Source organism: Elgaria multicarinata, chromosome 4, assembly GCF_023053635.1.
Source record: "Elgaria multicarinata webbii isolate HBS135686 ecotype San Diego chromosome 4, rElgMul1.1.pri, whole genome shotgun sequence".
Taxonomy (NCBI): Eukaryota; Metazoa; Chordata; class Lepidosauria; order Squamata; family Anguidae; genus Elgaria; species Elgaria multicarinata.
The window spans coordinates 49,696,152-49,723,727 of NC_086174.1; the positions used below are offsets into that span (position 1 = coordinate 49,696,152).

General features: G+C 44.9%; 1 protein-coding gene across 2 annotated transcripts; it reads right to left on the reverse strand.

Moving 5' to 3' along the window:
* On the reverse strand, window positions 1–27,576 carry ABCC10 (ATP binding cassette subfamily C member 10). 2 transcript variants are annotated; one of them, XM_063124240.1, is made up of 22 exons: window positions 27,561–27,576; window positions 26,310–26,499; window positions 24,154–25,534; window positions 22,737–22,964; window positions 21,216–21,372; window positions 20,486–20,625; window positions 20,240–20,319; window positions 18,661–18,832; window positions 17,125–17,223; window positions 16,238–16,427; window positions 14,801–14,878; window positions 13,111–13,305; window positions 11,324–11,456; window positions 10,290–10,473; window positions 8,302–8,645; window positions 7,987–8,156; window positions 6,944–7,104; window positions 6,126–6,379; window positions 5,284–5,429; window positions 3,825–3,922; window positions 2,346–2,458; window positions 1–473 (listed from the first exon to the last, which is right to left on the reverse strand). In XM_063124240.1, exons 2-22 carry the CDS (start codon window positions 26,468–26,470, stop codon window positions 338–340), a joined length of 4,620 nt encoding a protein of 1,539 aa, XP_062980310.1. In that variant the 5' UTR covers window positions 26,471–26,499; window positions 27,561–27,576; the 3' UTR covers window positions 1–337. The 2 variants fall into 2 exon arrangements, with proteins under 2 accessions (XP_062980310.1, XP_062980311.1); XM_063124241.1 differs by lacking the exons at window positions 26,310–26,499; window positions 27,561–27,576 and having other exon boundaries at window positions 24,402–24,464.

Below are 27,576 nucleotides of genomic sequence, written 5' to 3' on the forward strand. Positions count from 1 at the left end.
TATTTTTATTTTTATTTCTTAAATGACAGAACCTCTACAAGAAGCTCTTGTGCAAAAGCCACCATTCTCTATCCACCCTAAATGGGAATGCCCCTCTTCATAGGTCCCACTCCCTTCAGCCTGAGGGGTGGCACAGATCTACTGCCTTCCTCTGCTGTCCTTGGCAGAGAATGTTCCATCACCTGGTCAGAAGCAGGATGCTCCGCAGGAGGCGGAGCGCCTGTTTCACAATGCTGCAGGTGGAGGGAAAGGTCAGGGAAGGGCCCCACGTTGCCAAGGGGAAACGGCCACAGTCATGAGGTATAAACTGTCAAGCCCAAGCGTCTCTGCAGGGAGGTCACTGCTGCCCAGTGTGCAGGAGGTGATGAAACAAGGAGGCCTGCTTCTCGCTGAGAACGGCAGGGGAATCAAACTCTGCCACCTTCCCAGCATGCATCACCAGCACTCGATCGGAGTCCAGGATAGTGTTCAACCTGGGAAGGAACAAGCACAGCAGCAAAAGCTGATGAGCGGCTGCCCAGCCACCAAGAAAAAGTACTGGGGAAAGACCAAGGGGCTCCAGTCATTTCTGCCTAATAAGTTGGGGGAGGAGTGTGAAGAAGATCAAGCCAGCCAGGGGTCAGGAAATCCAATAGGAAACTAGGGGGAAGTAGCAGGAAACCAGCGAGGGCTTAGGGAGCTAGCTGGGAGCAGCCTGGGAGGTTGGGAATACCTGTGAGCTTGCATGTTTGAATGCATGTCTCTCTCTCTCTCTCTCTCTCTCTGTGCGTGTGTGTGTGTGTGAGAGAGAGAGAGAGAGAGAGAGAGAGAGAGAGGTTTAGGGTGAAATTGGCTGGAATCCTGAAAAAGAGTGATTGGTTTTTCATGTGTTTGTAGTGAGGAGGAGAAGGGAGGTGTGTGTGTGTGTGTGAGAGAGAGAGATTAAGAGAGAGGGGGAGGGAGGCAGGGAGAGAAAGATACCATCTATGAGTGGTGAGCTGGGATGAGAGAGAAAGAGAGTGTATGGGTGGTGATGCAGACTGGAGAGAAAAAGAGATAAGGGGAATGAGTTGGCTTACAGGGGAAGAGAAAAAACGTTTGTCTTCGTTTGCAAGTAACAAGAAGCCACTGTGGGTGAAGTTCCCCGTGGGGTTTCACGTTGTGGCGGCAACCACCATTTTCAATATTTGGGGTATGGTGGGGGCATGCCGTGGCTTCTCATTACATCCAAAGCCAGTGAGGGTGTGTTGCTGTGGTGGTTGACAAGACACCCCGAGGTTATTTTAGAGTTGCAGGTGGCTTCCCAGACACCCCAACACCCCACCCACGCTGGGTTTGCACACAATGAAAAACTACAGCGCACCTCTGCTGCGTCCTGAATATTCAAAATGGTGATGGCCACCACAACGAAAAGCCCTACAGCAAAATTCACCCACTGTGGCTTTTAGTTGTGTGCGAACTGGGCCTCTGCTTTCTGTGACGTAGGTTTCCATCGGTGCTGAAAACTGGATTCAAAGCAGTTGTTTAGTGTGGTGGGGCACAGATGCCACCTCTGCGTCATACTGTCCTGTGTGGAGATTACTTATACAATTGGTGACTAGCCATACCTCCCATGACTAGGCCATTTTATGGGCATGTCCAGGACAGTTTCTCAATTCCCAGATGTGCCCACAGTACCAAAAACATTGCTTATCCCTGAAATTGTTGTAAACCGCCCAGAGAGCTTCGGCTGTGGGGCGGTATATAAATGTAATTAAATAAATAAATAAATAAAATAAATATATTGACTAGTGCTCAAATTACAAGGGAACTAAAGGAAACTTGACCCCTTTACCTTTTGGGCTAGTCAGGGATGGGTCTTGTAGATTTCGTTATCTTTCCTCCCTCAATGGATATTGCTGTTTTTATGCTTTTAAATTCTTGTATATTTGTTTTGAATGTTCATTGTTTTTAACTTTTGTAAACCACCCAGAGAGCTTCAACTATGTGGCGGTATATAAATGTAATAAATGAATACATAAATACTGTATTTTAGAGAACTATGGTGGCATAATTTGTCTAAAATTAGGGGAAGTAGGATGGGTCTTGTGGATTTGATTATCTTTCCTCTCGCAATCCTAGCGTTGATAATAATGAACCTAATTTAGTTCTTCAGATTTGTAAGTCCAAAGCCATGTGATTGTGATGTTCCTGAACCTGCTATGCACTGAGGTAATTATCCCAGCAACTAGTGTTTCACCTGTTGAGAGGGCTGGAGGTGCAAGTGTTGTAAGCAAGCAAAGCTGAGGCAAGGTGATTGGTAACCTTGTCCATCACTACTTGGAGGAGGTGGAAGAGTAGAGGACAAAGGAGAAACAAAACATCACCTATGAGCGATAGTCAGCACAGTTTTGTCTGCAAATCGCTGGCGGATGGTCTGCTGAAGTAATCTGTCTGTCTTTTGGTCCACGCTTGCTGTGGCCTCATCGATGCACAGAATCTAGGATTGACAGAATGTGAAAAAAGCATGACTCAAGTAATGAATGTCAATACTATAAACACAATTCTTGCTTGCTTGTTTATTTATTGCATTTATATCCTGCCTTTTTTCTTCTAAGGAAGTCAAGGCGGAGTACATAATCTTCCTCTTCTCTATTTTATCCTCACAACAACCCGGTGAGGTAGGTTGGGTTGAGCATCTGTCAGGGATGCTTTAGGGTGGATTCCTGCATTGAGCAGGGGATTGGACTCGATGGCCTTGTAGGCCCCTTCCAACTCTGCTATTCTATGATTCTATGAGAGTCTGTGACTGGCCCAAAGTCATCCAGTGAGCTTCCATGGACAAGTAGGAACTAGAACCCGGATCTCCCCATTCCCAGTCCAACACTCTAACCACTAGACAACACTGGCTCTCAGAAATTCTTGTTTCTGCTACACATTCATACCATACATCTAATTCAGTTCACTTTTATTGTTTATAACCTAAGTCATCACAATATAACATTAAAAAATCCAATGTATTACAAAAGTAAAAGTGAACAAATTAAACATAAATTAAAAAAAACTAAGGAATATGGCCCAAACTAACAATCTTAAGATGCAACCCTATACATGTTTAGACAGAAAAAAGGTCCTACAATTCCCAACCAGCCATGCTGGAGTTTATAGGACTTCTATCCAAACATGCATAGGATTGTGTCCTTAACCTAAAGTTGCATAACATTGGTTTCCAATTTTAATAAAAATGGCTGTTAACTAAACCAAGGATAAAACATACAGTGCTAAAATAAAATAAAAAATTTGCAACAATCAACTTCTCTGGTGCAGCCTTTTACATCTGCCTTATAAAATCTGATGCGGACCTTAGCTAATGCCATTAAAAAGGAAGAAGCTCTTCTCAATATCTGATGGAAAAGCAAGAAGTTTAACTTCTGGTAAATTGACAGGTTTGTTCCATTTTTTAGTGAGTCAACAAGGCATTTCTCGATGGTGTCAAAAGCAGCTTTCAGATTTACAAATGCAGCAGGTAGTTGCCCTTTTCCAAGTTGAAAATATTTGTATACTAGATGGCTCAGCAGAAAGCAGTTATCCAGGGTAGAATATCATCTCCTGAATCCTGCTTGTTCTTCCATGAAAATATTATTTTCTGTTGCCCAGTTCTCAAGTTTAGCTAATAGGTACCTGGCATATATTTTAGCAACAATGTCAATCAAGCCTCTAATTTGGGATCTGGTTGGGAGCGAGCGACCAGGACTTCCTGGTTCCAGCAGGATGACTCTTCCCCTGACAAACCCAGGGCAGGATTGTCCCAAGCCAGAAACCTTTGCCATGTGTGGGGAGGTCACTTTAGAAATGACTGTACTCACCTTGGCCTGGGTTAGGAGAGCCCTTGCTAAACAAACGAGCTGCCTCTGTCCTACGGAGAGACTCTTTCCTCTCTCCCCCAGCTCACAATCCAGACCACCTGCACGGACCAAGAAAGGGATGTTACCTCGAGGGTTTCTTAATGCATTTTAAAACTTCACCTCAGGATAACAAAAGTGAGCAAGAAGTGCTAAGAACACGGCGTGCTCTCAGTGAGAGACAGAGCACTCCATCACACCGGGGGTTAACATGCTCCCTACCTTCGTGTTTTCGTTCCTCAGTTACTTCCTCTTTTCAAAAGAGGAAGTACACAACGAGCATGAGGCCCATGGAGTCCGCTGCTCTAATGGCGCTGCTTCTCCTGCACATAGCAGGAGAGCAACGATTCCGAAGTTTAAAAACCATCGGACTGAATGAGGGTTTTTTTTTGGTTGCACAAGGAAGGCCATAAAGGGCAAGAGGCAAACGAGGGCATGTGAGGGACCTGAGCAAACTCTGTGAGTGCCCAGTAACGAGCATGCAATAAAATGCTCATCGGGAGGCACTCTGTTCTTTCCCACACCTTGCACTGCTGTAAAGCCTCCCTTTAAAACTGGCATCTCCACCACGGGGGCCACGGTGCCCACAAAGCCATTCTGCAGTGCCTGCAAGGCTCTCACTGCCACTTGCCCACCTGGGATGTCCACAGTGCTTGATGGACTTGCATCGGGAGGAGGAGCTACACCTCTGAAAACCAGATGGTGCAAAGGAAAACCCATTCCCCACCAAGGATTCCCATTGCCACCATGTTCCTTGACGGGGGCATTATTGTCCTCCAGACATTTTCAGAGGTTGGGCAGCTTTTTTCTCTCCATCCAAGTGAATGGACACATTGCTCCATTGAGTTGCATAGGGGGAAAAGCTGCATGCCCCCAAAAATGGCTGGTGGGGAAGAGGCCACCACCCCACCAAGAACTCCATTTTCTATGTTCTCTGTGTGTGTGTGTGTGTGTGAGAGAGAGAGAGAGAGAGAGAGAATGAACACAGAAAAAAATAAGAAAAAACAAACAAGTGAGGGACACTCCTAAAATTTTGACTGGCCATGCTCCATTTTATGACTCACCACCCATTTTGTGTTTGTGCCCATGACACTTCTTAAACATTCCAAATGTGTTGATGGGGCCATAAAGGTTGGAAAACTTTGTTTAACGAATCTTACTGGAAACATTTTTAAAGCATTTATAACAGGGTTGGGCAACTTGCAGCCCTCCATCTAATTTCACATAGTTGGAGGACGCTCAGGAGGGTAAAAGGGGGGAGATGGGGTGAGTGGGTGGGAAGCTGAAACAAATGGAGTGATAGAAGGTCAGGGGATCCCTTTGCAAATTAAACATTTCAGACCTCTGGGCTTTGGATATCCTCCCACCCCACCCAGCAAACACAATGAGTGGTTCCCTTCCCTGCTCCCAAAAACAGACTCACCCATCTCTGTAATCACTGCCTGCAAGTGGCATTGCTCCAGGACATGGTGCAAGTCAGCATCCGTTTGTTGCCCTTTAGGGTCCAGATTCTCACGGATTGTCCCACTAAACAAAAAGGGGTCCTGTGGGATTATGGCCAATCTAGACCTAAAAGCAAGGACAGAAGAAGGCTTACTGGGAGGAACCAACTTAGAGGAAAACAGAAGTAATTGTGTACATCCTGAGACAGCTCTGCCCCATCTCATTAAATTGCAAAAGAGATTGGGGAACGGTGGCACCATAGTTCACAGGCTGAACAACATTTAAATGGTTTGATCTGCTATGGCAAGGCTAAAGAATACTGGGTAAAGAATTTTGTTAATTTACTTTTGTAAACCGCCCAGAGAGCTTCGGCAATGGGGTGGCATATAAATATAATAATAATAATAATAATAATAATAATAATAATAATAATAATAATAATTCTTCCACTAATACCGTGACAATGACTCGATTCAGATGAGCTGCAGCACACTCGGGTGCCAATTCCCGCTTGGGGGTGGTTGTCTCGTGTGAACTTGTCAAGCATGGGTTATGCAGAGCTAAAACAGACCATGGGTTAATCCTCACATAACCCACTGTTGCCGTGTTTGCACAACATGACAACCTCTGGGCATGGGCTGCATATTCAAAATGGTGGCTGCGTACGCTGCAGCCTCTCCGTGGGTTTAATAACCCATGGTAGGGTGTTGTGCCGTGCAGATAGTCTGGATGTTATGCCACAAGTAACTGTTGGAAATAAAATATAGTTCCTAGCTGCACCCCCAGTGCCCTGTGGCACTATCCCTGCTGAATATTACCTACCTCAGCTCCTTCAAGCCAACAGAAAAGCTGTCGATATTGTCCAGGAGGATTCGGCCGGCTCTCAGTTCCACCATTCGGAAAAGGGCCAAAAATAGAGTGGATTTGCCAGATCCGGTCCGTCCAACTACCCCAATTTTTTCTCCAGGATAGATAGTGAAAGTCACCCCATCCAGAGCACTGGGTAGGTCAGGCCGATAGGTCAGTATTACTTGCTGGAACTCTATGTGACCCCGACTTGGCCAATCAGGTGCAACCTTGAAGGAAGAGAAGAATTCTGAGCAATAATGAAGAGCAATACTCCCATCAACTTCCTACTATAGGCCCTTTTTGATCTGCCATTTCTATGATTGACAGTGGAATCAGGGTGGACCCCAAAGTCCCAATGTGGCAGTGCGTACTGCTGACTCAATTGCAAATTTCAGCCTATATTATTACTCCTCCTACTTCATCTTCACCTCCTGGGTCTCAATTCTTACTGACTAATGGAACTAGGAGAGAAGAGGAAATGCTATGTAGACCAGGTGGCTCCCAAAATCCCTGCTGTCCTGGTGAAGGCAGGAGTATGGGAGACAGGCAGTTTGGATTGATCCTGTCTTCGGAGTCCATTGGTTGGATTTACCTTCTCTCCAGGATGCTCTCTTGCACTGAAGGAGAATGTGTGATCCGAGCTGATCTTTGAAATAAGGCTGAAAATCCCAGAGACAACTGGGGAACCAAAGCAGCCTGTGCATATGGATTGTGTGGAATCACATGCTCTGATCCTCCAGATCAGCAACACACTCACATACTCTTAAAGAGTCCCAGCAAGGCAGCCTTACCTGGAGCGACTCCTCCTGAGACTCTATGGGGATCTCTGTTGCATATTCCTCTGTCCGTTCCACACTCACCATCATGGTTTCTGTCTGAGTGAAGCTAGTGATGAGTCCAGATAGCAGGTTTGTGACTGACAGGGCATAGGAAAGGGCCAGGCCCACTAGACCTGTAGGGGCACAAAGGGCGCCATCAAAAAGCACTAGGTGAGGAAGGCAAAAGAATTTACAACTCTAATAGAAACAAAATGGAAGAGAGAACTAGTGGAGATGGCTTAGCTTCAAAATAGGGAAAAAAGAAAGGGCAAGAGAGAGAAACCAAGAAGCCATATTAAGAAACGCTCCCCTTGGAAAGAACTGGTGGAATGATTTTCTCTTGCACATTCAAGGACTAACTGGCATCTCTGGCATCACAAAGGATTTTTGGAATAGAGAAGACTGGCTGGCTAGCTCTGTCTTCTCGTCTTGGTACTTGCGTCACAGGTCATCTGCCTGAACCATCCAGATTCATCTACCCAGTTTGTCTCACAGATGTCTCAGGCAAGGTTTGTGTTGCCTCTTTGCTTGTGGTGTGCTACTCTTTCCATTATGTGGATTAACGCGATTGGGATATTTGGCAACAGAGAACCCTGCCTCTCTGCAAAAGAGGTCAGCTAAATCTATGTCCTTCAACTGGGTCACATCCTTACCTTAGACAGACTGCAATATTCCCTCTATTCCTTTCTTTTTTGAAAGACAAAGATGGGGTGGTTGGAGAGAGAATGATACTATCACACACATGAAAATAGAGAGTAAAATGATAATAATACAAAGTGTCCCATATTTCATGTTGGTTGTTGAAAGTAGGCCCTGGGTCTACCAAACTACTCTCTAGTTACTTTCCAGCCGTTCAGCTCTGATTCTGCTCTTAAAGTAGGGGACAGAAGGCCAGGATCCACATCTAAGCATGATGGAAGGAACAAGCATTCTGAGATCAAGAGGAGAGACAGTCATGCGAAAGGATGGCCAAAGATGAAGATGCCTCCTTCGGAGTCCATTGTCAGGTGACTCACCTGGATCTCCCATTTTCCTCTGGTGCTGGATGATGGCAATTCCTGCAATGGCAGTAACTACAGCAACTCCGATCATCTGCAGCCGAATGTCCAGCCACTGCATGGCGGTGTTGCTGGCAAAACGGCAGCGTTGGTTCAGCTCCAATCGCTGCTGGTTCTCTGTCTCAAACCTAGACTGGAGACAGCCTGGAGGTTAACGTTAGGAATTGTTCCTCTTGTTTTTCTCACCGCCTCTTTTAACAGCAGTCCCAGGGCCCTATTCCTTGTCAGCACTGCGTATGTTTAGTCCTTGCCTGGCTGAAGAGCAAAACTCACCTGCCTGTGGCCCTGGTGGCCCGGATGATGCTGAGGCCTGTCAAGGTCTCCGAGAAGTGAGTGTAGATGGGGGACAGGGTGAGACTGTAGAGGCGCTTGAGTTCACGGGACGTGCGCCGGTAATAGCGTTGGATAGAGTAGTAAATGGCGGCCAAGGGCAGCAGGACGAGGCCAATCCAAGGCAGCCCATAGGTGATCATCACCAGCATCCCCAGCAGACCAAAGATGTTGGCCAGGAAGATGTTGAGAATGAAAGGCAGGCTGTCATCCACACAGTAGAGGTCCGAGGAAAAGCGATTAAGGATGCGGCCTGTTGGCGTGGTGTCAAAGAAAGTCATTGTGGCCTGGTCCAAAAAAAGGAACAACAGTGTAAAGGGTCATGGTGAACTATGATGTTCTGTGACAGCTTTTCTTCAATCTGTCCCTCTCGGGTGTGGATTGATATAAGTCAAGGCAATTAAAATCTATGGGTTGTATCCATCCAACAGTGTCCTTCTGCCGTTGTAATGACAGATCCAATTTCCTCTTTCCTTTGCAGTACCCAGGCATGCACCAAATCTGATTCAGGGGTTTTGGGTGGAGAAGGCGATTTAAAAATCCTTCTTTAAAATCAGCAAGAAAAAAGACCAATTGAAATAAAGAGGGTCTATAGTGTTTCTATTCAAATAGATCTCTGTTTAGTCTCAAGTAATAAAGATAGCACTTTGGTTTGCACAGACTAAGCTTAAATTTGAATGTGAACGCTACCTGACTCTAATTTCTAATCCTCATCTTAGATCAGCCCTTGCACGATTAAAGATGCAACAAATGAAAACAGGAGTTCTGGAAGGGCGTTTTAATAAAATTCCTTATGCCTCGAGACTCTGCGCTTGCCGAAGTGGCAAAGTGGAGGATCTGCCTCATTATTTGTTCTACTGCCGTATCTATTCTCAAATTCATTCTAAATATTTAGATTGTTTTTTTGTGAATAAGTCCAGCTGGTCTGATTCAGGAAGAATATACTTTTTGTTTACTTGCAATAACAAGACTGTCCTATTGGCATTGGCCAACTTCGCTCTTACAGCCCAAATGTATAGAGCAACATTTCTGACCTTGCATGTATGATTTGTTTTAGTATTGTTTTTATTATGCTGGTTGTAACCATTGTTTGAAACAATAACGCTTTACTACTACTTCATACATTTCCTAAACAGTGGTGCAGATTTGATTGTTAAACCATGTTGATTTACTAAACAGAGTATTATTTTTACTGTTGGGTTGTTGTTTTTTTACTGTTTATAACTAGGCCTTGACTCTTTCTCTTGCACTGTATACACTTTGCAGGCATTTTTTTTTAATCTATGGAGGAAATGTTTAAAAATATTCCCATATAGGTTCTTTCTTAGGATCAGGAGCCATAACAGTTTGTGGGGTTATGGGAACAATTTATGACAGATGGGAACGAGCAGTGGAGAGTTTTTGTCTCCTCTTCTTCCTAGTGTCGCTCCTTTCTGCTTTCCTCTTTCTTGGCCCAGACCTCCCCTCCCAAACACAAAGTCGCAAACAGAAAACAGAAAGAAATGCCCAATACTAATGGGTCAAAGTAAGGTCTAATAGTTACTTGGCAGACAGAAACAGTTTATTTTTATCAAGTGAAGATGAAATGCTTATGTAAATAATCATAACTGAGAAATGACCAAATTGGTTCTTCATTTACATAGAAAAACCTCCTTTCATTCAATATATCTGGTATAGGCACTGATTCAGTTTAGAGGTGAACTGTTAGGGCTGACATAGTGTTATTCAGATTGTGTAATATTAACCTAATTATTGTATAATGGAAACTTGCTATTTAATTTTTTAAAAAACATCTGATTTAAAATATTACAAATTAGATTTTGGTGATTAATTTTTTTAAAAAAAAATCATCCATTTTTATCCACCTTTTATCCTCCTTTCCCCAAGTAGAGCTTCCAGGACCCAATGTTGTCTGGTCCAAGAGATTTTACCTTCATCACCCTTCTGAGCAACCTGTTGTGAACGACAGTAGCAGCATGGATGGTGCCATAGGCAAAGAGGAAGGCCCGCAGGATGGTGAAGACAGAATTTGCTCCTGCAATGCAGCCGTACACAGTCAGGTAAAAGTTCACATCCACAGAGCCATTTGAAGGGATGGAGGCCAGGACTGGGGAACTGAGGAGGAGACAGACAAGATCAGTCAGGATAGACAGGTCACCAGCTCATTGCTTTTTCCATCCCTCTCCCAGTTCTTGAAAGGCAATTGCTCTCAAGGCGTGAGGGGAAGAGGGACCCCTAGGAATGCTCCAGAAGGGACCCTCCACACAATTGCGCTAACCACCCCTCTCAGTCAGTGCAGTACAGGAGGCCATGTACTCCCCCCATGCCTCATTAAGCTTCCAATTTTCTTCCCAGGGGTCTTAGGACATGCCAGATGCCTACCTGGCCTGGCTCTTATTTGGGGCCAATCTTTGGCAGGCAAATTATCTGTCTTTTTGTCTTAGTGACACTGGGAAAGATTCAGCCCCATGTGTGCTTGGCAGTTGGAGAAGTCATTGGAAGTTTTTAAAAGCCATCTCATATAGTCAGAATTTCTAGTTCCATCCAAAGTACTACAGTCCCCATCTGCGCTGAGCAATGCTTTTTATACTGTATTTTGTATTTGTGTTTTTAACCTGTTGGTTGTTTTATTACAGTTTTAATTTTTGTGAACCGCCCAGAGAGCTTCGGCTATTGGGTGGTATAAAAATGTAATAAATAAATAAATAAACAAATAAAAATAAATAAATCTGGTAGATTTTGTGAATCTTTCCTCTCTCTCTCTCTCTCTCTTTCTTTCTTTCTTTCTTTCTTTCTTTCAAGCTTCTCTTTGTCTCTGTAAGCTCAGCAGCAGTTCTGAAAGTGTTTAGCCTCTTACTCAGGTAAGAAAAGCCTTTGCAAAAGGGCAGCTACAACATGTGTGTGTTCATGCACATCTGCTGATGGACATGATCTGAGATTCCGCTCATAGCCTATACTGACATACATGAGTCCCCCATGGGAGAAGAGCAGCAGCTGTGAGGAAGGCAGAACAGACAGGTTGCTGACAGAGGTATTTTCTGCATGCGGTAGGCTGGAGATCCAGTTTGACAGCCACCAGTCGGAGACATTCCTAGAAGCTGCAGAAATGCACAAGTATCAGTGAATGAGATTTAATTTCCCCAATTCCAACAAAAGTTAGTTAAGGGAGTTTCCCATCCACTCTAACATGAAAAAGAGGCTACAAATTATTAGAATATAAGTGCTCAACAGAATATAAGTGCATGCCATAAAGTGATGATCATTTTCTCACATGAAAAATGAAGGGGGCAAAATAATCTGGTGTGAAGGGCAGGTAACAACAAGGATAAAACAAGTTTGGATCCCCAGATCTGAGATCAGAGACAGTGCTCTGATCTTGGGGCTGAGAATTGGAGTTCTGACCTCCATCTCTACCCTCACACAGCTGGCGTGGAAAGAACCACGCCAGCTGCCTCTCCAAGGTCAGGAACACAACCTCGGAGAAGGGGAAAAGGGGGCGTTTCAGTGGGCGGGGAGTGGAGGAGACTGGAGAGGCCAAGATACAAACTATCCTGAGGCTTCTCCAGCCTCCTTCCCTCCCCTTTCAAGACACTTTCAGTAGATGGGCAAACAAATTTGTCTAGCAAAAATGCAGGGCAGGAGGACAGAGAGGCGAAAATCCCACCCTGCATAGGATGGTTGTTAGCCTCCGAGTCTTAAGGCTTACAGTCATTGCTAATAAACATCTCATATAACAATCCTCAGTGAGACTGATTGCAGCAGCAATTAACCACTCATAAATCCCAGGGTAAACAGATGGGTCTTAGGCCAAAATGTCAATGAAGTTGGTGTCAGACATACCTCTTAGGGGAGGGCATTCCAAAGTCAGGGCACCGCTATGGAGAAAGCCCTGTCTCATATCAGCACTTGATGTACTTCCCAGTGATCTGAAACCACGGTTTGATCCTGGATTGCTCATAATATAAACAAATTACAGTTCCCCAAGTTTGGATGACACAGGGAATTGTGATTAAAACTAAAAGGGGATGCTTTTAGTATTTTCTGGAGCACGAAAGAGGAGGACAGGAGAGTTTGCAAGTCCGAGGTTCATGCAGGCCCATCCACATAGGAAGAAACCATAGTTTCCAGTTATGTCTGCATTAAACCATAGACTGGATCCCATAGGAACAGGATGGGAACTATGCTAAGTGAATTCTCACTCCCTGTACACTGGAATCCCTAATTTTATTGATTTATTATTACATTTATATCTCACCCTTTTTTCCTCGTGCAAAGAACTGAAGGTAGCTTACATGACCTCTCCCTTCTTAACTGTATCCTCACAATAACCCTGTGAGGTAGGTTAGGCAAAAAGACAGTGACTACCCCAAAGTCACCCAGTGAGCTTCATGGCTGAATGGGGACTAGAACCCAGATCCCCTGAGTCCCAGTCCAATGCTCTGATCACGACACCACACTGGCTCTCTACTTATACCTTATTTATAACAGAACCTACCAATAAGTCTCCTTCTTCTGCCACAAGAGCTAAAATCTTGGATTTTTTTTAAAACCGAAGCTGAAAACTTAGTATCTCAAGATTTTGTTTTAGCTGATGGATTTCCTAATAGTTTCCATAACCTATGCAGTGTGACAATGCATATTTTCTGAGCTCCTGTAAATGGGCCACCTATTTGAACAGAATTACTGTAAGATAGCAGGAAACCAAAAACAAGGGAAGATGTGAACAGGAAAGGAAGCAAGAGATAATCTTACCTTGCATCAGCAGCAGGGAGAGGAGGATGGACAATGCTAGGCAGCTTCCAACAGCCACCCAATATGCTTTGTAGACCTGGAAAGCCACGGCCCCTTCTTTCTTCTCCTCCTCCTGCCTGAGAAGACAGTTGGCTTGGTTTGGTTCTTCTTCTTCCTCAGGCTCTGCATCCTCCTCTTGGCTATATTCAGCAGGTACTTCAGGGACAGGAAAAGCAACCAGTCACAGGATACAAGAAGAGGTTCTTGTTGGACAACAAAGTACTCTAGAGTGTGGGAGACGTCCCATGATTTCTGCAGTCGCACCCCTCTTTTATAGCACAACCCAGGTTAAGTGCATCACTTACTGCAGATCCCAAGCAAGGAGTTCAGAAAAGTATACTTGGATATACACACCAGAACACCGTTCCTTCCCCAGTGCTTCCTGCTTGAGGAACATGATCTGTCCTCCTCTAAGGACAGCCAACATAACCAGACATTTCTACATTGACTGCTGGTAACCCAGAACTATTCCACACATTATTATTTTTTTAGTAAAATAATGACCATGGCTTGCAGGACCCCAGTGTGTTTTGTCAAGGTTTTTGCTTCTGTTACTGGCATACTGCATTTTCCTATCACTTGACCCATAATATTTTGCTTCTGGAAAAATGCCCCCCCCTCCCCTTCAAAAAGCACATCAGTTGGAATAATCAGTGCTGCTATAATGTGGCTGTTGCATTGTCATGGGCAGCTTCCTGTTATGCCCATGGTATCAGCCCCAGCCAATATGGCCAATGGAGGGATGATGGGAGTTGTAGTTCCAACAACATCCGGAGGGCCACAGTTTCCCCATTCCCATTATAAGCGATGCATCCTTTGCCTGCAGCGCAATGGCACTTTGTGATATATTTTCATTCAAATTAAAAAGTGACAAAAAACGTCCATTTGTGAAGTTGGCTTTTTAGTTTATCATCCTTTGGAGGCTGTGTGCACGCCTTCCTCCCAGTGCAGCTCTCCTAAATTTGCTTTGGGCAAAATTCTCTAAAGGACATGATCCCCCACCCCCACAGCTGTCCCCTCACGCATTGCATGGGGAGAAGATATAGCTCTATTTTCTACCCAAAGGAAATGTACACGTATCGCACACTAAGGCCAAAATGCAGTTAGGGACTTATCTTAATTGTGTGGAAAAGCCCTAAGTAGGATTCTCTAGCCCTTCCTGTCTATTTTACTGTCTTTGGTAATTTTAGGAAAGAAAATGCAACACGAACCCTGTGTACTCAACTCTTCTTTGTGTCACGTAAGGACCTCCTTTCCCTCAGATTTCCAAACCAGTTCATTCCCCTGTGGGCCTGTTCAGAAGACACCTTAAACCATGGCTTTAACCATGGTGGTTAAGCCAGAAAGCCAGGCTGTGTTCAGAAGACACCTTAAACTATGGCTTTAACCATGGTGAATAAGGCTTTTTGCTTTATTTACCATGGTTAAAGCCACTGTTTAAGGTGTCTTCTGAACACAACCCGGCTTTCTGGCTTAACCACTGTGGTTAAAGCCATGGTTTAAGGTGTCTTCTGAATGGGGCCACTGTGGCCCACTAGTCCTGATGGAGAGCTAAAAAGTAGCAAGCAAAGGCCTCTTAAAAATATTTTGCCCAGTTGCCATGAGTCCAGCCTGCCTACACCTGTGCCATCCTGAAATACCCAATACTTACTGTTGTCCTCCCTTCTCTTGTCCATCTTACTAAGCTTAGGAGCAGCTTCTACCAGTGGCAGAATCTCTGTTGGGGTTCCTGGAAAGAAAGGAAAAAGAATAGGGTGCATTCATGCTCTATAGAAGCTAAAATATGTCAGCTGCCAGTGCCTGAGACTCCAAACTTTGACAAGGAGCCACAGTTGCACCCCTGTGTGTTCTGTTCACAGAAGAGTCTCTGATTCAGCAGAAACTCCTGCTGGCAGAGGCGGGAGATTTTTTTTGCCAGTACTCCCTTTCCCCTACAGCCCCCAGCACCACCAACCCATACTGTTCTGGAGGGCTCCCAAAACTTCAGAGCAGTTTTCTAATGGCCCATTGGGCTGCAAGAAGAGGTGAAAATGGTCTCTATGCCCCATGCCTGTAAAACAGGGGCAGAACATCTGGCCCATGGGCCTAATCTGGCCTGCGGAGTCTTGTGCCCCACTCCCTCTACACACCAAGCCCTGCTCCTTCATAAGACCATCCCCAGCAGAGGGAGGAGGAGGCTGGGACAGGAGGAGGCAGGGAGAGGAATCCCACTGCTAGTTCCAATATGTGATCAGGATGGGGGATTTCCCTGAGCTACTTTGCTGCGTGGAGGCTTTCCTGGCCAGGGAAGCTCCACATGCAGCAAAGCTAAACCAGCCAAGGCCCCTTTGTCCCTCTGGAGGAGCGAGGGGCCCCGGGTGGTTCTGCTTTACCCATCCTGCTTCCTTCTGCTGTTGTGGGAAGAGGCAGGGCAAGCAAAGCCAGGGCAGAGCTGGCAGAGTCCCCACCATTCTTCCATCAGAGGAGTAATGGGGACTTGGCTGGCTCAGCTTCACTGTGTGTGGAGCTTCCCTAACTGGGAAAGACTACACACAGTGAAGCCGAGCCAGCTGAGTCCCCTTCACTCCTCCGAAGAAATGACAGAGACCTGGCCAGCTGTGCCTGGCCTGCCCCACGTCATTCCCCCACTGTGGGAAGGAGGTGGGGCAGGCAAAGCAGAGCTGGCTGGGTCCCCGTCGCTCCTCGGAGGAGGAGCAAAGGGGACTTGGATGGCTCAGCTTCACTGCGTATGAGGCTTCCTTAACCAGGAAAGCCTTGAGCAGGGAAAGCATAGCCCCTGGCCCAAGCGCTCGGTGGAAAATCCACCCAGCACCTGGGCCAGGAAGCAAATTATGCACATCTGCCATCAGACAGCTCATGGAGGGCTGGGTGGGGAGTCTGGATCACTACAATGCATTGTATTTGGAACTGCCTTTGAAAAGTCTGGAAACTTCAGCTTGCACAAAATAGGGCAGCAAGAATCTTAACGGGGACTGGCCAACATTATCATATTATGCCAGTACTTTTCCATATGAATTCCCACTTTGAGAAAGGGAACTCAGGATCCAGGCAGGCAGAAACAAAACTAGCAGAAGGCACCAGACTATACCTGTCTTGAGAATTCTGCCATTGTCCATCAGCAGTAAGATGTCAGCCTTTTCCAAGAACTCAGTTCTGTGCGTGCAAAGAATCCTGGTCTTATGTCTGAGAATTCCCAGAATGCATTTCTGCATAAGGTGATTGGCTACATCTGCATCAACAGCTGCTAGTGGGTCATCGAGAAGGTATAGCTCTTTCTCCTAAGGTGAACAGTGATATAGATTTATTGCATAGGATGCTGTGGCGTTACCCCACAGTTCTGCTCCCTTAGGTATGTCTGAATTTGTATGTCTAGTGAGTGCAGAGTGTTGGACTGAGTGGGTGTGGCTGATGATGCTGTGGAAGGGGGGAGGAGTATAAATGGGGGAGTCTAGAGCGGGGGTTAGTTGGTTTGTCAGTGGTGTGGAGAGTGAAAGGAGATAAGATTTTAAGAGACTTAAGATTACTGTTTTTATTAAAACTAGTAGATTAAGTAGGTTAACTTGAATTTGAAGTAACTAAGATCTGTTAAACAAAAATAAACATTTTATTTTGTTTTGTTACCTCAAACCACGTGTCTGCTTGGCTTTATCACCCGCTCCACAGTTACTATCGTAAACACCTTATATATAACCTACAGCTTATTACATACACAGTAAAACCTTTTCAGATTCTAGCCTTTACCCTCTCATATGAGGGAAAGGTTGTGTTTTACCCTACCCTCAGGTTGTTCAAGTGGTGGCGCTTGGCTTGCGGAGGGTTTGTGTGCATCAAGGCCTGGTGTGTGAGGCCTGTTTTGTGTCTTATGAGCAGGACTTGCTCACTGCTCAGAAAGATCCTTATCAGTGGAAACCCTTATGCATCACCAATTCTGTTCAGTATACTGCTCTTCTGGTTCTCATCCTGTCTTTTATCTACCTGGTAAACAGCTCTAGCAAGGGCAACCCGAGCTTTCTGTCCCCCGCTGAGGGTCACTCCATTCTCACCCACCTCTGTCTGATCACCTGCTGGCAAAATCTGAAAGTTAAACAGACATAAGATAATTAAACAGCTGCTGATCAGCTGCAGTGAGATGTAGAAAATTGCCATTCAGGATTCCTGGATGTTTGATTCACTCCCGTAGTGTAGGGATGGGCAGAAGGCCAAGCAGGACCTACTAGTGGACCTCTAGGTGACTTGCAGTAGATTAACAAGTGTTTCCAATTCCTAATCTTCTAACTACAACAGCAGCAACTAAAAAGCTTTCTCCCCCTATGTTAGCTTGCTGAAAAAAGAACACTTGGGGGAAAACCAGAAGTGGATTTTTGTGTGAGCTTGGTTCTGGGACTGATCACTAATTCCTGGGTTGAGCCATGTGTTCAGGAGCACCCTGGTCTTAGCAGATGTCCACCCATTATTTTGTGCCTGGGCTCTGATTGGTGAACCTCTGGGTTCTAGTAAAAAAACAAAGTAGATCTCACAAGCCTGAAGTCGGACCCTTCTTGCTTTAAGTCCATCATGGACAAGCAGACATGTGCCAAATATCTGCATGGAAACCAAAAGAGATTAGATGACATTCAGCAGTGTCCAAACAAGACCAGGGGCTCATTCTGTTTTCACTGCTGTTCTGAATCCAATGAAAAGGGAGGGAAGCAGAACCTCCCCATACATTGCATTGGAGATGTTGTTGGCTCTACAGTGCGGGCATGGAAATTGATGTGGCAACGCTTTGCCAGAGAATACTGCAAAACTGAGCCATAAAAATGGCCCTCCTTTCCAGTTTTCTTCACTCCTAAGGCAAGGCGTAAGAATATACCCAAAGCTTATCATTCACGAACCATAACCCCAAGAGTAAAATACTAGGCATAATAATAAAGAGTAAAATATATATTTACCACAATCCAAAGGAAGCTAGTTGGGCATAAGTCTCAATTTGAGTTAATGAGGCAGGTTAATTGGTTTAAATGGGGCTTGGTTTCATTGATTTAATGAAGGGGTGGGTAAACATTTATTTATTTATTTTATTACACTTATATACCGCTCCCATAGCCAGGGCTCTCTCGGAGGTTTACAGAAACATTATAAGATTCCTTTAGATTGGTAGAACTGTATACAAAAATTCACATTAGAAAGCATAACATGGTATTAAAAAAATAATGGATCTGGTTACTCAGTTTGCCCAATGCTGACTTTGTTCTGGACACTGCTGAAACACGAAGCTGGAAAATAGCTCTGGAAGTCCCCCAAAGCTCTATGGCACTACAAAGCTCCAGGTGGTCCTTTCCTCAATATAAGTAGCTTGAGACTACATGATTCCAAATCCAATCTATTAAAAAATTTCTTATCCCAACAGTGCTCTACATCAGGAATTCCCAAGGTCGGGTCATACCGCAAGGTGTAAATGCTGAAACACTTTTCTAGAGCAATATTGTTCCTGGGGAGCTTAGGGATATATTTTCATTATAGGGCACTCACATTGAAGTCATCAGAGAGAGCACAGGCCTCTATTACATCCTGGTAAAATCTGGCATCATATTCCTTCCCAAAAAGGATGTTTTCTCGGATGCTGCTAAACTGGATCCAAGGTTCTTGTGTGGCCAAGCCGAATCCTTTGTCCAGATCGCAAATGTAAACAGGCTCGCTTTGACTGCATGCATCCCAGAGATAGACAGCAGAAACAGACAAAAAAAAAGAGGAATGTCAAAGTGCCATTTGAGTGAGTTTGGAAAACGGGCCTTGTCAATCGTTCATTTCTACAAAGTCTGGTGCTGGATTTCCATGCACCTAAGCTACGTTTTCTGACAGAAAAGTCTTGGCCATACCAGAGGGCTTGTTGTAATTGCCCTGTAGTGAAGGAAAGACCCTCTGATTGGCCCTTGTGAGTGGTTTTAGAGTACCTGATGCTTCAAGCATTGTTGAAGCTAGGCAAACATGGACCCGATCATTTCCTTGGAGGGGAAGCCGCTTGGCATTCCATGTGTAAGACCAGGTATTTACCACAGCTGATACCCATAAAGAGAGCCCAGCCCCAGGTGATTTCAAAGGTCAAGATGCGCAAGAAGCCAAACAGCAAGTGGTTGGTCTCATCATGCCAAGTATCTTGTCGACATCCTCAGGCTGTGCAAAATGAAAGGTATCCATAACAACAGGACCAGACGGTGCCTGGCCTGCATCCATCTATGTTTCTGTTAAAACTACGGGAGACTGATGGATGCTTGGGCCTACTGGATAGGTAGATATGAATTCATTCCTACAGTGCTGTGCATTAGAACAGCTAGGAAACTTGGGATATTTTTAAACTAGATGGGCTGGAGGAAACTTTTTAGTGAGATGCCGCGGAAGGCTTAATAATATATTCTTATTTAAATGGCTATATTAATATTTGCTTTGTCAGTCATTGCTATTATTCTTTTATTCACACTGCACTGCCTTGAATATTATTGTTTGTTCCTTTAGTCAAATTGCATGGCCTTGTCAATTACGTTGCATTGCTTGTGTGGGGTTTCCCTTATTTTATTGTGTGATTATTTGGGGCCTATAATAATATGAACTTACTGCTGTTCCTGTAGTCAGCATACCGTATCAATAAATGGTTTAATTCATTTCATGTGCAATCATGTGTTTTGTGGTCCTTGACCCTGGTTCAGCTTTACTCACTGGGGTGCAAATTGGAAACCAGATTTAACAGAGCTGAGCTCTGGTTAAGCCCTAATTAAAACTAAGCCTTGTGTCTAGCAAACAAAATCATGGGTTCTACGAGATGAAGAGCGAAGTTTTATGTATTTTACACTTATTGTTGTTCCTCACCTCGATCCAAACGGAGAGGTGGGTAAGAAATAAATTTATTATTATTATTACCGTATTTCTTCGATTGTAAGACGCCATCGATTGTAAGACGCACACTAATTTCAGTACCACCAACAGAAAAAAAAACCTAAGACACACCCGCGATTCTAAGACGCACCCTGTTTTTAGAGATGTTTATATGGGGAAAAAAGTGAGTCTTAGAATTGAAGAAATACGGTATTATTATTAAGTGGCATTGACTACTTACCTATTGAGTTCTCCAGTGATTGCTGCAAGCAAAGTACTCTTCCCACATCCAACCTTCCCGACGACCCCCACCAGTGCACCCTGCAGAGGTAAAGAAGCACCAGCAGGTTCACAATGTAGTCCTCAGCCTTGCTAGATCGCTTTGTGAATTTCCATCCAATCATTCAACGAAATGAAGGACCAAGCCTCTCCTGTTAAGTGGCTTGCATAATGCCATTTCCCTGTGTCGCTGTTCCTCCTTGCTCACCTTTGCCACCACCAGATCTTGAATAAAGAGCTGCAAACTTCCTCTAGGTATGAGGGGTCCAGTGCTTTCTTTGTTTGCTGGTGACCATGAAAAGGAGGAATGGTGCATTTCTAGGGCAGAAGATGGATCGGAAGGGCCAGCTGCAATGGAAAAGCATATTTTCCAAGAGGTGCATTTGCGAACTGTGAGTGGCACATCGAGCTTTCTGTTTTGATTTCAGAGACACTGCATATATCCTTCCCTTCTAATAGCAAACTTGAGTGGTGAGTGCCAACAAGACTGAGTGCAAAAGCAAGAGTTAGGCATTAGAATGCGCAGGGAACCCCAAAATTTGCAGAAGTTAAAAAAACCCCTTTTTTAAAAAAAGGGGGGACTCGCCAAAATATCCCATTGAGGACTGAGCATTCTCAGTAGCCACAGAATAGTGACTGTCAGTTGGAAAAGAAAAATGGAAAATAGGAGGAGCGGGGGATAGGATGGAGTATTCTTGAGGAGGGCATGACAGCCTGGCTGGAATCCTGGAAAGCAGGTGTGGATGTACTGCAACATTTTGTTGCAAGTGCAACTTGCATACATGAAAGAGGAAGACCAAATTCTATTCCAGATTCTGCAGCCAAGCAGAATACACAAACCTCTTTTCACAAGTACTTCCCATGAACCAAAAGTACTTCCCATGATCCAAAACTCTCCACCAGCAGCTTCTCTACTTCCCTTCCCTTGACCATCATACCTCTGATGTAGTAAGCATCCAGATCCTGGTCTGCGAGCTCGAGGAAGTGCTGGATTCGGTCCAGAGATACTTTGGCTTCCAAGATCCCATTCAGCACCCAGGGGAAATTATTGAGAGGGAGAATGAGCATCCCAACAAGGGCCAAAGCTGTAAACACCTGTGGTAGAAGAGAAGAATTCATGGGAGGCAACGCTAGCATTGCAGGCCCAAAAAACAGAGCAGCATTTTGGTGCAGTAAGAAATAATGAAGAGGAAGCAAATGCAGATGGTCTTGTTGAATTGGAAGGATTATGCTCAGGCACATGTGCACTGAAGGGGGAGGGAATACACCTGTCACATCAACTGATCCAAATCCTGTGCGCAGAATCATGCAAATTAAGTATATTAATACACTGTTGCATCCTTTGCACAATTGCATCTATTGCTGGCCAAGACAAAGAGAGCAAGAAGGTGACACCAGCTCCTTTTGGCTTCTCCCCTCACAGAACTGCTTCCATCCCAGCAGATTGTTGCAGAACTCTGTAATTTCAAGAACTGGTGGCTGGATTTGCTTTCCCCCCTTCCTCTCCCCTTTTTCCTTTGTGCCCTATCTTTTTGGAATGTAAGCCTGAGGGCAGTGACAGTCTAATATTTTTTATTGATCTATAAGCTGATCTGGGAACAGGCAAAATGCTTTCAACGCGTACATACTTTAATCAAATGCTCAAAAAACTTTAAGGGAAAAAAACCCAGGAGAGGCAGAACTCAAATATAGCCCAAGTGGGGATAGAATGCTGATTGACAGTAGGGAGACAAAGGAAAACTGGGATGGGTGGGGCAGAGAATGGAATGATATCTCTGGAACCCTGAACAAAAGCACTTCACACTGCAACATTTTGTTACAGGACCCCATTTGTATTGTCCAAAGCCATTTCACGCATCATGACTGTTAGTTTATCTATTTATTTATTTTTAAATTCTACCCCACCCCTTTTCATTTAACAAAACTCCCAAGCCAGCTGACATTCATAACATGTGTTTAAACACACACACACACACACACCCCAAAGATTTAAAACAAGAAAAATAAAACAACTTTAAATAAACAAGAACAGTAGATAAAATTACCAGCAATGGAAGCCAGGCATACTCAAGTTGAAAACCTGCTGTAATAAAAATATCAAGTGGCATCAGCACAATATCAGCAAGAGAGCTGAATCGCTCACCTGTGGCGAGGAATTCCAGAAACTGGGTGCCACAGTGGAGAATGTCCTTTCACACATCCCAACCAACCAGTCCCCAGGTGGTGGCAGCACATGCAAAGGGGCCTCTTCTGTCGATCTCAGTGGGCAGATAGGATCACATGGCAGGAGACAGTCATTTAAGTATGCAATTCCCAAACTGTTTATAGTTTTAAAGCCTATGGCCAATAATTTGAACTGAACCTGGAAATGGACTGGTCACCAGTGAAGCTGGAATAACAAAGTAGTCAATCTTGTAGCCCTAGTAGAGGGATGGACCTGGGATGGCCATGCCTCTTACCTTAGTAGCAGACAGCTGGTGTCCTAGTAGAACATAAGTGAGAAAGATGACAATGGAGACGACAACAGGCAGTGCAGCCCAGAGATAGACACACACAGCATCAAGGTACTTGATTGCTTGCAGGCTCTTCAGCTCCCTGGCTCGGCAAGCATGCACTCTAGAGCCAAAATGTCTTTCCCAGGTGTAGAACTTGATCACTCGCATGCCACACAAGAACTCCGTCATCAACTGTGGGTAGAGGAAGACACAACAGAGCAGTCAGCGTGTCTCTTTCAGAGACACACATATAGAGCTGTCTAATTCAGTTGGGCCCTAAGTAACCCATACCAGACGCCACAAAGAACCTGCAAATGTATTGCAACAAAGTGCAATGCATTTGCGGAGATATTCCAATTAGGTTAATGTAGCCAAAAATCCAAATCCTTTCAATGAGATGCTACAGAAAGGGTAACATCCCTTGGGGAGGGCTATGGGGTAGAGCAGGTATTTTTGCATGCAAGAGGTCTCAGCTCCAGTTCCGAGTATCTCCCATAGCAGGGCTGGGAAGATCTTTGCTTGAGACCTCGGAGAGCCACTGCCCGCTGTGCTACATGGATCAGCATGTTGAGATCTGGCAACCAATTGGGGTTACTTTAGCTCTGGATTTCCTGCATCATGCTGGGGACTGGACTGGGTGGCCTACAAGGCCCCCTTCAACTGTATGATTCTGTGCTCTGACTCAGTATAAAGCAGTTTCATATGTTCATATGTTGTTTACTGAAAGCTCAGTATCAATGTGGGTATTGCAAGCAGATTATTATTATTATTATTATTATTTATTTATATAGCACCATCAATGTACATGGTGCTGTACAGATTTTCTAAAGAATCCAGCTACAAAGAAATTTTGCACTTTTAATGTTTCTGAAGGGGATAAGTCAGAGCTGGCCCAAGACATTTTGGTGCCTAAGATGGAAAATCCAAATAGCAAGCCCCACCCCTTCCAGCTCATTGACATGGGCCACAATCCTTCAGAGAATGATCCTGTCTGAGACTCACGGAAAGGAGTGGAACTGTGCATGAGCTCTTCCATGTTCTTGCACAGCTCCTGGTGGATTGTACCCTGTAGATTAGATCACTCTCCCACTCCACCACCTTGAATGGCACCCAAAATCTGTTGCTGGAGGAGGAGGAGGCAGAAGCCTCTTGTCACATGGAATGGAATCTCTAGGAAAATGTATACTGATATTGGCTCTCACTTGTTTGTTGATTAGCCTACACTACTACCTGATAAACCATGAAGACCCAGTTAGTATTACTGCTGCCTAATGTTAGTTTATTTATTAGAACCTAAAGGACTTTTAAGCCAAAGTTACATGAACCATCAGGAGGCAAACGTAATAGTGAGCCCTGAAATGCCACTTATCCCCATTCTCACCTTGACCCGTACGTCCTTGTGCTTCAGCATCTCCTTGTTGTTCTCCATGATGCGATTTGCAACAACTTTATTAATGGGCACAAGTAGCAGAGCCAAACCCAGCCCTCCCAGGAAGGCTATGCCCACCTGCTGGTACAGGAGGTAGAGAGTGATGGCGAATTGGAAAGGAAGACTCCACAGTTCATGGAAACTGTAGCAGAAGTTGACCAACCTATCAGTGTCAGTGCTCATAAAGTTGACAATCTCACCTGTGGTGAAGCCAGACAAGCTACTGCCACTCACCCGGAGGGCTTTCTGGTAGATGGCAGAGATGACTGCTGTACGCACCATAAGCATCATCTTGTTGATCTGATAACTGAACTGGTTACTCAAAATGGCGCCCAGGAAGGAACCAGCAAAGAGTCCCAGTGCATAGATCACTCCGTGGCTCAGAGGTTCCTGGTGTGATTCCATGAAACTGACCAGCAGGTTCAGAAGCAGGGGCCCGGAGAATCCCAACAGGCTGCCAGCCAGTTTGAGAAGGCCCAGAGAGTAGTAGTGTAGCCCAAAAGCTGCATGCAGCACTGATAGAAGACGTACGGACCTTTGAGTATCACGAGGGCATACTGGAGGTGGGAATTCAACACCTCCCACATCCCTTTTGGCAAATAATCTGTTTGTGGAAGATGCAGCCTCTTCATGCTCTTGGCTAAGAACTGCCTTTTCCTGCCAGCAGGAGCAAAAGTGCTCACGGACTCTTTCAACTTGGAGTCGTCGAGGAAGCTGATAGACATCCTGTGGCCGATTCAGCATGCACTGGTAGCCACGCTTCATAAGGGGGCTCATCCAGGCATAGGAGAAACGTGAGAGCCAGCTCTCTCCATCCTCAGCCACTCCCTGCCAAATGGGTGCAGAAACCCCTGAGGCTGTGATCAGGGGCTCATGCTGCCAGGAATCATTGATGGAGCAAACGTCTTGCCTGTTGGCCACGGGGATGATGTACCCAATTACACAGAGAAGCAGAGAGGCCAGCTGCAGGCAGAGGACAGAGAGTCTGAAGATGGTGACAAGTTGAAGGTGCTGACCACCTGTCTCAGTCTGGCAGCGCCACACCAGTGTGATAATAAAGGATGGGATGGGAAGGAGGACAATGACCAGTAGGATTAATGGGCCACGGCTGAAACGGTATGGAGACTTGTAGAGAGCAAGCAGCGCCAAGCTGTGGGTAAGCCATGCCAACGTAGCTATGCCACTTGACAGTACTTCTAGATATAAGAGAACCAATTTCTGTCGCCAAATGGTTACTAGGATTATGTCAAGGACGGACAAACCAGCAAGTATAAAGGATGCAGCAATTCTGCATTTCCATCCAGGTCTGTACACAATCGGAGAAACTAAAGATCTAGTAAAGAGAGAAGAGAAAGCATTAGAGTAGTGTCTCCTTCTTCTGATGTCCATTCATTTTTTTTGCTTTTCATTTTTGGAACTCTATATGCCCCATTGCCTAGCCTTTGAAGGAATTGCCACATTGGATATATACCGATTCAGGCAAAATAGCCATGCTGTCTGGTATGCTATTTGTGATTACTTTTTCATTAAACAACCCAAAGATCCAACCCTGAAAACATGTTTACAGGTCTTCCCACGAGCTCCCACAACAATGATGATGATGATGATGATAATAATAATAATAATAATAATATATTTCTTACCTACCTCTCCACTTGGATCGAGGCAGGGAACAACAGTGAATATAAAACACATTAAAACTGATTAAAAACATAGCATACATGATTAAAACATCCTTAAAACATCCTTTGTGAGGCCCGATCTTAAGCAAGTTTGTGGGACAAACTTCTGTAAGTGTCCTCAGAATTGTAATGCTAATGCACATCAGTGGTCAGAAAACCAAAGAAGGGGGGGGGGAAGCGAAGTCAGTGAACTGTGATGGATATCTATCCAGAGCAATCCTTGACTGGCCATGGGAAAAGTGGTATAAAATGGTCAGAACACTGAACAAGGTGCTAGACTACATCAGGAGAGTGGCAAGGAAGGGGGGGAGATATATATATATATAGGCACAAAAATTCACCCTTACTTAACTTGAATAGCTTATTCTGGTCACAGAATTCAGGCACTGTATATAATTTTACTCACACAATGTGACCTAACTATACCTTGGTGTTCCTATGTAGCAGGCACTGATTACACTCAGGATCACATGAGGAAACATGTTTAAAATCAGCTGGTTAAAACAGTGGCCAACATTGCTGTGGACCCAGATGGGAAGTGGGTCTTTTGGACTGGTCCCACACAGATTAACCAGGATCTCCTCCATCCTCCTCCAGGAACAGCAGCCAAGAGTTCCTAAGGGAAATCAGAGGAATACACTGGATCAAGCATATAAAACAATCTGCTGCCCTAGCCTGAGAATTCTTAACAGACCCAATTTACATGATCAAACAACTCATGGTTTATTAACTATGATAACTCTGTTGATAGATGTCAGGGCTCATTCTGCACAAAACCCTCCCCCACACCCTCCCAGGATGCAAGAGGGCTGGCTCTGCTGAGGGAAATGTACTTCCGTGTTCTCAGAAGCATCATCTTCTCTATTATTCTTATTTCTTCACATGTTCCAGAGTGACACCAAAAGCTGCTTTCTAAACTCAACTGAAACCCTGCCACAGAAGAGAGGCCCTGGGAAGAGGACTCTGTGTGCCTTGCCAACACCTCAGATCTTCTCAGCCTTCAGGCAACGAGGGACTAGGATGGGCAGATCGATGATGGCTTTTCCACACATGGCTACAACCATTGCAATGTGAATATAAAACCCATGTTGGCCAGCATGCTCATTCGAGTTACAAATGCTTCTCCTCCATAAGAACAACATCCACTTGTTAACATAAGGAACACGCAAGAGAGGTTCCGAGGCTAATGTGTGAAAACCCAACTCTGCAGAAGAAGGAAGTGGATCCAGTGGAGGCTGGTGGCTCCGATATCGGAGGGGCTATGAATCCATTCTGGGTTTCATTCAGAACCAGCCAGAACTCCAAAGGAGCTATCCAAGGTGCTGAAACAATTTTAGAGATAGGATTCGGTGCTTTAGATTTTTCCTTTAGAGTTCTGGCTGGTTCTGATTGAAACTCAGAATGAATTCACATCCCCACCGAAAATTGAGCCACCAGCCTCCACTGAGTGGTTCCAATTAAAAGCCAAGCGGAAGCCGGATACACAAAAGAGAGCAAGGGCTGGAAGAGGCGCAGAGGGTCGTTTCCATTCGGCCTCTTCACCGGCCTGCTCCAATTGACCCCATCCGCACCGGAGCTCTCCCACCCACTGTTTTCCTTCCTGTGCATGGCGGGAGGATAACCTAATCTGAGCCACTTCTCATCAGGTTACCACCCCCATCCCATTCCACGCAGTACCTGCAACAAGTCCCTG

Coding starts and splice junctions, on each gene's coding strand:
- ABCC10 (XM_063124240.1), bottom strand. CDS start 26,470: ATGGAGGAGATCCTGGTTAATCTGTGTGGGACCAGTCCAAAAGACCCA. Junction 20,626..21,215: donor GGATGCTTACTACATCAGAG/GTATGATGGTCA, acceptor TTTCCATTGCAG/CTGGCCCTTCCGATCCATCT. Junction 8,646..10,289: donor TGCTCAGAAGGGTGATGAAG/GTAAAATCTCTT, acceptor TTTTTGGACCAG/GCCACAATGACTTTCTTTGA.